Source organism: Megascapheus bottae, chromosome 2 (genome assembly GCF_031878675.1).
Source record: "Megascapheus bottae isolate mThoBot1 chromosome 2, mThoBot2.hap1, whole genome shotgun sequence".
In the NCBI taxonomy this organism is placed as follows: domain Eukaryota; kingdom Metazoa; phylum Chordata; class Mammalia; order Rodentia; family Geomyidae; genus Megascapheus; species Megascapheus bottae.
Window position 1 is genome coordinate 14,589,348 of NC_143510.1, and position 13,264 is coordinate 14,602,611.

The 13,264-nt window shown below is 39.5% G+C and overlaps 1 protein-coding gene across 12 annotated transcripts in view; it reads left to right on the forward strand.

Annotated features, from left to right (window-relative positions):
* Positions 1–13,264, forward strand: part of Erc2 (ELKS/RAB6-interacting/CAST family member 2) — a 909,407-nt gene that overhangs the window by 426,923 nt on the left and 469,220 nt on the right. For all 12 annotated transcript variants that reach the window (XR_016533027.1, XR_016533028.1, XM_090320748.1 and 9 more), the window contains one exon: positions 5,408–5,545. Coding sequence is in view for 10 of the 12 variants with exons in the window: in XM_090320748.1 (XP_090176874.1) it covers positions 5,408–5,545 (138 nt within the window). In the remaining 2 variants the exon portion in view is untranslated. The remainder of the gene's footprint in view (positions 1–5,407; positions 5,546–13,264) is intronic.

Sequence of the window (13,264 nt, forward strand, 5' to 3'; positions counted from 1 at the left end):
GCATTTTTGTAGAATTATGTAGATACATGTAGATCTTTTCCATTGGCCTTTATTTCTTTTTGGTGTTTCTTTTACTTTTTCTTTTCTTTTCTTTCTTTTTTTCTCTCAGAACTGAAGGTACTGGGTCATCACCTGCTCTGGCCTCTTCCTTTTATCCAACAAACCACTCAGGAAGGGCTTTGTCCTCCTCTTGCTTTGTAGGCCAGGAGTCAAGGGCCCTATTAGCTCTTGGACAAGCTTGCAGGCAAGAGCTTCAGAGACAGTTTACAGCCATTAGGATTAGAGATGTTGAGTCATCCCCAGGCCTGAGCTCTCCTCTGCCTTTCCTCCCCCTGTCTTATGCTCTGTCCAGTGCTCTGCTCTAGAAGGCGGAGCTATTGTTTAAAAGATGCAGTCCAGCCTCTGAACTGGATTCTTCTGAGTCTCCCCAGCTGGGATCAAAAAGCAACTCTGTTCAGTGTTAAGTGCAGGGCCGTCTGCAGATCCCATGTGCTCAGACTCTTAAGAGTCCCAGTCACTATGAATTGTTAGTGTTACTAAGATGGATTGTATTTTTGCAACATGTGGATTTTTCTGAAAAAATTCTCTTCCCATCTCTGAAGCTCACTGTCCTAATTCTATTTTTATTTTTCAGTTTGCCTCATTTTTAATTCCTACTATTTGAATCTTGTATAATTTCACCCTTCTTTAAAAAAAGAAGAAAAGGTCACAAACCTTTTTTTCTCAAAGTGTCATCAAAAGTTGAGAACAGGAGAATACTGCACAGTAATTTTCTAAAAGATACAAAATTTTATATTCTACTAGTCTTGTAAGTTTTAAATGTATTCTTTAAGAGTTTACTTGTCTTTGGAATAACAAAACAGAATTTCCTCCTACAAAGTTCATAAGAAGCAAATCTTTGCTTAAAACTCATTTAAAGAGTTGTTTTGATATTTTGTAGTTGTCTGCAGTTGGTTGGAAAGTGTCTTTTTTTGGAAAGTGTTTATTTCCAAGGAATTCAAGTTGGCAGATGTAGAAAATCATGAGCAAGAAAATAAGTTAACCCATTGTCAAATAAAGATTCTTAATGTGTACCATATATGTGAGTGGACTATATATATATATATGCCAGAATATTAAAAATCACTTTGTGTGTGTGTGTGTGTGTGTGTGTGTGTGTGTGTGTGTTGATCCTGTGGTTTTACCTCAAGATGTGAGTGCTGTCTTTGAGCTTTTTTGCTCAAGGTAGTTCTCTGCCTTTTGAGCCACAGCCCTACTTCCAGCTTTTCATTTTTCTTCTGGTGGTTAACAGAACATAAGAGTCTCATTGCCTTTCCTGCCCAGGCTGGTTTTAAGCTGTGATCCTCAGATCTCAACCTCCTGAGTAGTTAGGATTACAGGTGTGAGACATCAGCACTTAGCTTGATAATATCATTTCATATACTGCTTTCCCACTTCAAATGTTTATACTTTCATTTAGTTAGCCATTGTATGTAAACATTACCTTAAGTATGTGTAAAAAAAGCCCAGGCTGTAAATGTACAAATAATCTAATTGTGATAAATATAAGACTATTTTTGTTGTTGCTGTACCAAATTCCTTAGGCTAGGCTCCTTCTGTAAGAATTTTGTTCTCCGTCAGTTCTGTAGATGCACAAACATGGTTGCCTTATCAGTTTCTGGTGAGGGTCCTCTAGGTGTACCATAGCATGTCAGATGGCATCACATAGTAACAGTACCATTTGCCACTGAAAGGCCACATGCAAGAGAAGAGATGCTGGGGAAGATGAGATGATGCTCTTTGATAAGACACTCTAGGTAGATCTATTCACAGGAGTGTGTTCCTTAAGACCCATCACCTTCCAATCCACTCATCTCTGCAGAGTTCCTTATCTATCAGCATCAGCACAGAGGAACAGGCTTCCAACTCATGAACCAGTCTGAAACCATAACGGTAGGCATGTGTTTTTGAATAGACACATGTATTCAAAACATGTAGTTTTGAATAGACGTGTATTTTTATTGAATTTTTGTTTACATTTTGTTTGCATTTAATGTTTACTATTTTGTATACAAAAGATATATAAAAATATATAAACTGAAAACAACTTATTTCACCAGCTAGATAACCATGGTTCACATATTAAAAATAATAAACCCTACCTGGTTGGGTGTATATTTGTTTTGACAGAATATACAAGAGTGGAAAGCTAGGAGCTTCCTCTTTCTTCTTTGATCACTTAGCTCTTGCGATTTTTTCCCCAGAAGTATTATCTATTTGTGGATTTTATTTATTTATTTTTGTGGGTTTTATTTATATAAGACATTCTTCCTCATAGTGTTCTTTGCATTGTTTTTCTCACCTAATTGTTCTGGATGATTTTTGTGAGAATTTCTTTTTTTTCTTTTTTTTGATGGGTCATGGTGCTTTGTTGCTTCTCTCTGGGGCAGCAACTCAGGAATGGGGAGGGGCACACAGGGCCAGTCTGTAGTCCCCCGGGAGCCGAGCGAAATGGTAAATATCGATGACCCAGCCCTCCCCCAATTACCGAGGAAGAAAAAACCACGCTGAGTCAGAAGCAGTGTTAACCATGAAAGCACATCAGCTCTCTCTGCTGATCTCTGCTGATCTGATGATCTCTCATTTCTTTATTGCATCAGACAATTAGTTATATACTGTTGGGGTAGGAGAAGATGGGAACTGGGAAGCTAGCCAATAGGAAGAGGGCCACCATGCCACCACTAAGGGTCTGGGTGGGGCTTTCAGGTACTGGGTGGGACGCGAGACCTGCACTGCTTCGAGACCCGCGAAGCTGCGGGGGGTGCTCAATCGAGTCATGTACACAGAGATGCCTTAAGAGAGGTATGCAAGGAATGAATGCCTGGCCAAAGTCCTTTAATTGCTTCTGAGCCAGAATCAGGCCTCAGAGATGGAGGTCAGTTCCCCAACAGTGCTTGAACTCAGCCTGGGTGCTGCCTCTGAGCTCTTCAGCTCAAGGCTATCACCCTACCCCTGGGCCTGGATGTTGTCCCTGAGCTCTTCAGCTCAAGGCTACCACCCTTCCTTTGAGCCAAGCCCCACTTCCCATTTTCTAGAGGTTAATTGGAGATAAGAGTCTCAGGTCCCAGGCTGGCTTTGAACCTTGATCCTCAGATCTCAACCTCCTGAGTAGCTAAGATTGCAGGTCAGAGCTACCAGGCTTAGCTTTTGTGAGAATTTCTTAAGGCCTCACACATCTGTGTGTCACAACCCAGATCTAGATCTAATATTATTGGCTTTTCCTGCTAGGTCTTCAATTCGATATTCTATATCCCTAGCTTTTGCCTCCCTGCATTTCTCTAGCTCTTAAACTCTCCATGCATGCCAGAGGATTCCCTGTCTTTAACTTTTTTAGCCTTCCTGGCTATTTGAGGAGCTGCCAGGCAGTCTCATATGAACTCCTTTGGCTTCTATTTGCAACATTCATCATCCCTATTAACTACCTTTTTTTTGAAACTATTTCCCTGTTTACTATCTCCCTTCCCCTGCCCAGGGCATGTTGTCCATAAACCTACTCAGTTTATTGGAATCTTAATGTATTTGCACATGTACTTCTTCATAAGTGTGTCTGGGTGCATGAGTGTACTTAGAGTACCAGTGAACAGTGTCTCTACAAGTTAGTAGTCAGCCATAGATTCTTCCCTGAAACTACTCCCCTGCTGACACATCCATGCCTTTGCTTGCTTTCCTGTGTTATCCTACGACCGCAGCATCCCTCCAGAGGAGAAAGCCTTTGTTTTAACTGAAAATGATGATGTCCTTTGAATACCTGTGTTCTCCATGAAAAGCACTGAATTCTCAGTGTGAGCTGGATGTGAGAAAGTACTACATTTTGATGGAGATAGTTAGTTATTTGACTTATAATCCAACTTTCTAGGTTGTCTGTCTTAATGTAGAAGAGGGAAGGATGTAAAGAAAGATATAAAGGTGTAAGGAAGAAAAAAGAAGGGGGAGAAAGAAAAATGGAGGGAAAGGTCCACCTTTGTTTTCCATGATCCTCATTCACCATTGGAAAAATCAGTATATGTCTTTCCAGTTGGAGGTCAGCTGAACATTCTCTTCGCAATTAGGGATATTTTGATACTGCATCTGCTGCAACTACCACTGCGACCGTCAGTTTCTCTTTGCCTCTATGACTGCACTGTAACTTGCTTTGCTATTCTAGAGTCGTGCAGAAGGAATTAAGTAATAACAAAAGTTGCTTGGGTCATACATTGAGAAACATGCATTTGGAATGATTCCCTGAGAAAGCTGGTGCAGAATACAAATATTTTGAATGGACTTATCTTAGAGTTGTACTGCTTTTTTTCCTTGTCATTTTAAAAACCCCTAATATGAATAAACTATTTGTATAGTGGGGCTTTTTTTAAAAAAAAAAGCTCTTAGATAAGAATTGCATGGTTTGAAAGCAGAGAATAAAACATGAATGATAACGGACTCAATGCCTGAGAGAAGGTCCCTACTGTTGGCATTAGGCAGGCAGGCGTTAAAATCGTCTATTTGCTGTGTTTATTTCAGGCTGCAGACACTGGATAAAGGGGGCTGGTTGGGTGCCAGCACATGACTTAGTTGCCAAATGGAGTGTTTAGAAACTTGTTACATATGACTTATATCACAAGTTCTTCCCATTAACAGTCTGCTAATGATAACCCACTTGGCTTTTTATGTGCTCACTTTCAAACAGCCACTTGACAACATTTGGGATATCGCAGATTCGTACTGAATAAAAGAGTGAGTAGATGACTACATGGGTTCTGTCATATACTGATATGCTACTTGGTACAGTGCAGTCAAAGCCTGCATAGTGAATGAACTCATCCTGGGAAAACACTTCTCTGGGTCAGTGTGCCAAGATCAGGTCTATGAACTTGAGACCTGAATCTGTTAAAATGGATAGAAATCATAGTGCTAGCTGAGTGAGGTGCTGAGAGCTCATACCTGTAATCAAGAGGCTGGCATGTGGAGATTGTGGTTCAAAGCCAGTCCAGGCAAGAATAAGTCTCTAATTCTCAATTAGTCAACAAAAAAACAAGTGGAACTGTGATTCAAATGGTAGAGCATCAATCTTGAGCACAAAAACTAAGAGATAAAACTCAGGCCCTGAGTTCAAGCTCCAGTTTTAAAAAGAAAAAGAAATACTAGTACTTATATCTAAATGGTTTACTTTTATATGGTAGAGGTAAGCCTGCTCAAATGTATTGCATTTGAATATAAAGTAGTTCTCATGAAAGAATAAGGGTAGCATCAACTGTCCTTCAGTCTAAGTGGAAAATGTAAGAGTACTGAAAATGTTTGTAATCTGAGGTCTTTTTTTGTAAGTATACCCCAGGAAATTTGACCCTGGATATGTAGAACAACATGCATTAAATATGGTGTTCTTTGTTTTTAGATTGAAAACTTGCAAGAACAACTGAAGGATAAAGACAAGCAACTGACCAATCTGAAAGATAGAGTAAAGTCTTTGCAGACGGATTCTAGCAACACGGACACTGCACTGGCCACACTCGAGGAGGCCCTGTCAGAGAAGGTGAGCAACTCAAAAGTACCAAATTAAGAGTTAGGGAAACATCATGGGGATGACACAATCCCAACACCTTTAATTGTTCTGCTTCTCCATTCCTGTACTCCCTCTAGACCTACCTGGCCCTTCTTCAGTCCTCTTACTAGATTTGGCATACTGTAGTGTTTTTTTGAAGTGCCTTCTTGGCCCTCCTGAAAAATTGTCACCATCTTATCATTGTGTGTAGGATGTTATCCACATTTTCATTCTGGTTCTCTAAAGTCCATCCCTCCTCTTCTGACTTTTGTGGCCAGTACTTCTTGACCTGCCCACTTCCATTATTTCCAATATTTCCCCCACTTCTATTCCCTGGCTCTCTGTTCCTTAGCTATGTGGACTTCTCCATTTTCAAGTGTACAGTGGTCTTTCCTGCCTCGAATACTTTGAACTTGCTCTTATCCAGGTTTGAATGTACCTTTCTGTCTGCATATTTCATCCTTCCTTTAGCAGTAGATTGTACAGGAATCAAGACTGTGGCCTTTGCAGACAAATTGTGTGAGTTCAGATCCCAGGTCTAGGATTTATTCTTTTTGGAAAACTTTTGTTTGTCAGTGTACTCATCTATAAAAAGGGATAATAGTGAAGAGTGTTGAGGAGAAAATACATTAAAATACAAAATGTATTTAAAGCTGGGCATTATAATCATCCTTGCAATCCTAGCTTCTCAAAATGTGGTTTGAAGCTATCACAGACATTAATGTTTACTAGAATCCATGTTTAATTAACTAGCTTGGCTATAGCACTAGTACTTCCAACACAAACAAATGAGCAAACAAACAAAAAGATGTCAAATAGTAAATTTACCAGGGATGAAGTTATTGCTCAAGTGGTAGAAAACCTGCCTGGTAAACATGAGTCTCTGGATCCTGAGTTCAATCACTATTACAAAACAAAAAAAAATAGCAACCAAAAAACCACAGTAGGTATGTGTTATAGTTGTTAGCAATCATTCCCTTATTGATACTTCCTTGCTATTCTCATTATGTTTTCCTGACCATCATGATAGTCAAGGGATCTTATGATGAGGATTGCACATGTATCTGTTGTGATATGATTAGTTGGTCTTCTCTGCTAGACTCTAAATCAATCCCTATGTGTTTTAGCTTGTTACCTCCCACTCAAAGACAGCACAATGGTAACAAAACTTTTATGGGAGCTGCAGGTGATGGTTGTATATTTCAGATATTGGTTGCATGATCTCCCCTACTCCCCGCCCCCACTTACTCCCCAGCTATGTGACAGATGCTGTAGAGGTCACTGGAATAGAGCAGAGAAGAAAATGGGCAAAAATCTGCTGTCAGAGGGTTTATAGTCTAACAGAGATGAGGGAGAAGCAGACAACAAGTAACTGCATATGTAGAATTTCAGAGTACAATCATTTAAAGGGCTCCAGGGACTTTTGGGGTGTGGTAGCCAGGTGGACACCAGGAGGGTGACATTTAAGGAGAGAGCAAAGGAATTAGGGGATTAACTATGAACCCCTCTGCAGGGATAATGTCCTAGAGAAAGGCAGAGCAAATGGAAGCATCCTAGAGAATCAGCAGCACATGTGCAAGGTCTTGTGTGAGAAGATTCTCACAAAATTGGCTTTTAGTCTTTGGGGGATGGAAAGATATTCTGAGCCCTTCCCTCTAGCTTCCATTTAGAAGGATTTTCTTGAATGAAAGAAAGAAATATCATTTTGACCTTTACTGATGTTTAAAATGGTTTAGAATCCTATTTTATTTTAATCCTATTTTATTTTATTCTGGCTGGATTAGCTAATTCATTATATGGGCACATTTTGTAGATAGTATGCCTGCCAGTTAATTTTCATATGTTGTACCCTCACCCCAGCATTCTCTAAGTGTCCTAAACCAGTGCCAAGGAATTCTGAGTGAAAAGTTACTTTGAGGTTAGACACAGAATGCAATTTTTGCAGTACAGTTTTGTTTTGTTTTTGTTTTTGTTTTTGTTTTTGTTTTTGTTTTTTGCCAGTCTTGGGCTTGGGCTCAGGGCCTGAGCACTGTCCTTGGACTTTCTCAAGGCTAGAGCTCTACCACTTAAGCCTCAGCACCACTTCCAGCTTTTTTTCTATGTATGTGGTACCGAGGAATCGAACCTGGGTCTTCGTGCATGCTAGGCAAGCACTCTACCACTAGGCCAAACTCCCGGCCCCTGCAGTACAGTTTTTAATTCTGTGTTATTGATAATATATTCAAATTCTGAAATAAAACCCATGAATTTACAGAGAGCTTCTTAGGTTCTTTGCCCTTCTCATCATGTCTTTTGTTTTGTTTTTGTTTTTCACTTTGCTCTATTTGTCTACAAATGTAAACAGTTTTCTTTCAGGTCTCCTATAATCATAAATTTGTTCCCATATTCTAGGCCTTACCTAGTCACTAAGTAGATGACCTCATATTTTGAGGGAACTGGATTAAATGTCTCCAAGATTCCCCAAGTCACTTACAGCATCTCTGCTGCTACTTCAGAATTACCAGGAAGTACCTATTGAAAATCGACATTGTAGGCCACATCTATATTTGTTCACTCAAGATCTTGAGGAGGACTTGGCATTTTAGGCAACTTTTCAGATCTTTGTGGTCTAGGAAAATAATACTGAAGTTGTAAAACAGGTCAGGGGTCATGACTGCAGAGCCAGCTAGTCCTCACAATCCTGCTTAAAAAATGATATGATTATGAATTTGGGATTTAACTATAAACAGGGTAAGATTTCATGTGAGTATCTTATACAAATGAATAAGATGATTTTACAGGGAAAGGTATTTTTCAGCTTTTATTTTTTTGTAATACTGGAGATTGAACTCAAGGTGTCATGCTTACTAGACTGTTGAGCCATATTTTCAGCCCATTTTTGCTTCATATTATTACTATTGTTGTTGTTGTTGTTATTGTTTGGATAGGTTCTTTTGGGTTTTGCCTCAGAGGCCTGGTCAGCCTCAGACAATTATCTCCCTACTTCTACCTGCCACACAGCTGTGATTCCAGGTATGAATCACCGCATTCAGTCAGTCATTTAGTTGAAAGAGGGAGTCTCATTAACTTCTGCCATCTTGGCTTTGAACTGCAATCCTCTCATTCTCTGCCTCCAGAATATCAAGCTACTGCAACCAGTCCTTTCAGATTTGCAGAGGTCTCTGTGGTGTTTTTGTGTGTGAAACTGGGATAGGGAGAAGTTGACTTGAAAACAGAATTTTCGGATTCCTTTTGCATTTTAGGGGTGCCATCAGTCAGCCCATTCCTACCTCTTGATTTCTTTCTTAAAGTTCACAGAAACAAACCTCTGCCATATAATATCCTATGTCATGGATTCTTGGTAGGGTTTTTATCTTTTTCCTTCTAATCCTATTAAGATTTTATTTATCCTGGCTTAATCTCACAGCAATCTGTCAATATGAAACTGCTCCTTTTGCTTGAAGTATTTTTTTTCTTTGAGGCTGAAGCTGCATAGGGAATGGGCCACTGAAGTCTGTGGGAGCCTCTCTGCCTCAGTTTACCATCACTGTTTGATGTCTACATCCCCTGGGGCACCGTGTCTAGTCTGGGACTCCTCAAGGTCTCTGAGGATCACACCATCCAAATTCATGTTGTAATGCCTACACACACCTCCAAGATTTACTCTCTTCTGGAACTACCTTCACAGTTGAATTATTCAACTTTTGGATTGGCAGTCTCAGGGATGTGACATCTGAACTGGACCAGGATGAGGTGTTGAAGGACTTAGATGATTAGGAGGGTCAGGTTGGGAACAAGAATGAGGGAAGTGGTTTGGGTGGACTGCAGATGACTGTACAGGTTGAAAAGTGCATGGTTTGTTTCAAATTGTTTGAAAAATGATGATGTTCAAGCCAAAATAGCTCTGTGGGCCCATTTGATCTCTGAGCAGTTCAATTCCAGATCTATTGGCATCTGCGCTTTAGCATTTCACTGTAGTGGGGAATGTCAGCAAATACAAAGCTCTTTAGAGAGATTTCTCAAATGGTGCCCAGATTGTAATGCTGGTGCATATAAAGGATACAGATGAAAGCACTGCATAGGAACTGGTAAAGTTCTCTGTCATAGAGCAGATGCTGCATGATTTTAAGATTTTAAGATTTATTCTAGTGGATGTCAACCATTTGTAATATCCAGATAATCTTAACACTTAAGAAGCCTCTTTTATTTCCCCTGGGTCCTGTTTTTCTGATTCTGTTTATTCTCATTCTGTTCCTTTGCTGTGAATCTCAGGAATCTTTGATATTTAACTATTCCTGAGATGCTGCTGCATTGAAAGATGACACTCAGTTCTGAATTCATGCCTTTTCCCATTTTAACTGTTATGCATTTAAAAGCATAAAAGTGGCTTGCCCAGACATGAACATTTTCAATATGTGCAGCATCACTCTGTATTCTTCAGCCTGAACGAGTTGTGGTATGTGCTAGCTTCTCAAGTGAATACTGAGACGCCTCCACCAGTAGTCTAAGCTACTCTTGATTGAGCCTTTTTTCCTTCCCTTGTCTCACCTATCCACGGGATAGAATATGAGACAAGAGACAGAATAGCATTGTGCCTACAACAATTATATTTAAATGTCTTTGTCCCTCACAAATTCCACTTTGTTTCATATTCAATTGAACATATTGTCTGGAATAAAGCGTAGCATGAAAAATGAAATGATTAGTAAAATTTTGTGAATTCATAAATCATTGTCTGCTGTCCTTTTATATCTAAACACAGTGCTTCCAATCTTGGTGGATACAAAGCCTAAAATAAGCACACCCAAGAAGTAAAAGAGTGAAGAAAATTATATCACCTGCAGCAAGCAGAAAGAGCACTAGAGTTATTTACAGAGTAGTTCCATAGTCCAAAAAAGGAAGAGTGGAGATTTCATTGGGGAGTTTATACATCCTTACATAGGATAGCACTTTAGGGTAGGTACAGAACTGAGCATCTGCAGCTTAAGAGTTACAGTTCAAAAAGTAATAGACGGCATTCACATTTGGAGGCATATTTATATCGCTCAAGATCTTGAAGCCCAAGTGAAAACTACAAACGGAAGCATTTTGGGCCATACCTAACTTTATGATGAAGATGGAGTGGAATGCTTCTGGGCAAATAAAGGAAAAGAAGCTTGACATGGAAGGACATGCCAGTCATCCCATCCTGACAGTCAGAAACTGAAACAGGAGGATCCTAAGTGTGAAGCAGGCTATCCTGGGCTACAGGGGGGAAAAAAAAAACAAAAAAAAAAACAAAGGAAGGAAGGAAGGAAGAAGAAAATATCAAAAGTAGTTGGAGGGACCAAAAGAGTGGTCTAGTGGTAGAGTGCATGCCCAGAATGCACAAACTCCGGGATTAATTCCTTGGTACCACATACACAGAAAAAGCTGGAACTGGTGCTGTGGCTCAAGTGATAGAGCACTAGCCTTGAGAAAGTTCAAGGACAGTGCTCAGGTCCTGAGTTCAAGTCCCAGGTCTGGCAATAAAAAGAAAAAGTAGTTGGATTGTGGTCCTGTACTAGGCTAGAAAGGGAAAATATCTCAACAATAATCAGCACAAAAAAGGACTAGAGGTATAGCCCAACGTATGCCCTTGGTTCAAACCTGAATACTGCAAAAAGAAATAGGAGGAGGAGGAAGGAAGAAAAAAGAGAAATTTTAAAAAAAAGGAAGACAAAAGAGGATAGGACAGTTTGAAGGCACATTAGCATACTCATTTGCCCTTAATGGTGTTGACTAGTGTTTTCTGGGATAGATAAATATATAAGGAACTATACACTGGTACCCTTGGATTATGCATCTTGGGAACTGTTTTTCCTTTTCATTTCTAGGAACTCATGTGACTATTAAGAGTGTATAAAACATGATGCTCCTTGGTGAGTTAAAATTGTGTGTGGGAATCTTTTTAAGGCATTTAATCACTTCAAGTGCATTGTGTGCATCCTTTGGGGGGAAATAATTTTGAGAGATTTAAGAGAATTGTGTTTTCATTAAGTTTTGCATACTTTGTTATGCCATGTATATTCCCTTTTCATATAATTAAAGGAGGTGTATAATGGAATGATTAATTCCTTTATATCCACTTGTAGCAATTACATGAGAATTTGAATTTTGTCATGTTTGGGTTTGTTTATTCCTGTGAATGACAGTACAGTCAGGTGGCATTTTCTGTTATGGTACCGGAACTCACCATGGGTACTCTTTAATCTTTGAGGGTTTCAATAAAAGTTGTTCACTGAAAAAAAAGTGTATGGAAGCCAGGTGATTCAGCTCAGTGGAGGGCTGCTTACATCACATGTAAGAGCCAGTGGTTGGAGCTTCAGCCTAACTTAAAAGTAAGACTGAATATGACTTAGCTCTGGGATTGACACACAGAAGCTCAAAGGAGCCATTACCCAGTGTTTATAAAGCTGTTCTTTCTGGGCTTTGCTGTAGCCACCTTGCAGATAAGCACTTGAGAAAGCCAAATAGTAGAGCCAGAGGCAACTGTAATGTACTTCCCACCCAGTGATAACACACAAATGCAGAGCCAGATGAATGAGCAAGGGACACTTGCCAATGCAAACAAGGCTAAAATAAGAACACGTTGTTGACATTTCTGCAAATTAGTTTTTAGTCATGTAGATCATGGCATATTAGGGACTTTTAACACATGCTTTTGACATCTGACTCTACATGGCTGACAGCTAAATTAGGTTTGTGATTGACAAGGAAATATTTTGTATATTGAATCACCAGTAACTTTAAAAAACATTGAGGGTGATCTTGTCAAATAGACTTCTGGGTGCTAGTGGTTTGTGCCTGTATTCCTAGCTACTTAGAAGGCTGAGATCTGAGGATTACAGTTCAAAGTTATCCTGGTGAGGAAAGTTTGTGAGACTTTTATCTCCAATAAACCACCAGAAACCCAGAAATGACCCAAAGTGATGGAGTTGTAGCTTTGAGCACAAAGAAGCTCAGGGACAGCACCATGGCCTGTAACCAACAACAACAAAAAATGCATTATAGCACTCATTATTTTTTTTGAGGGGGGAGGTTGGGAGGAGTCACTGATGCCAAGTCAGTAGTATCTAAAGCTTACAGCAAATAGATGTACTTTCCTAATGACTGACACCTCCTGGTCAGATAGAGTTTAGAAGGCTTCCAAAGAGTGAGGTGATATGATCATTCTGGGGCTTTGAAAGATCATTCCAACATCTGTGGGGTGCAAGAGACAGAATATAGGGCCTGGTCAGCAGCTGACCAGCTGTACCATAAGTAGAAGGTCACAGACAGGACTTAGTTGCTGAAATAGTTAAAGCCTTAAGAGTTTTCCTATGTACTGTGACTATTCTTTGTAGATCACCTAGCATTCACTCTTGATTGTCACAAACAGGGTAAAATAAGTCTGTATCTGGAATCAAGTAGGAAGAAATACATGCAATGAATAACCCCATTTCTTCTCTAGCCACCCCTTGTTATCAATGATCTACTTCCTTTAGAGTGATTTTAAATAATTGAAAAATAGGACTGTTTTTTTTCCTCCTCAGTAGCATTGGATACATACATTTTTATTATTTGAGTAATATAATTGCTTCTTTGGGGTAAGACTTAAGAAATTACAAGCAAAGTGTTCAAAACACTTCCTTCTGAATTAAACACTGTTTTACAGTTGTCTTATATATGATATTATCTTTAACTGTGTACTTAAAAGGATATAGAAGTTAA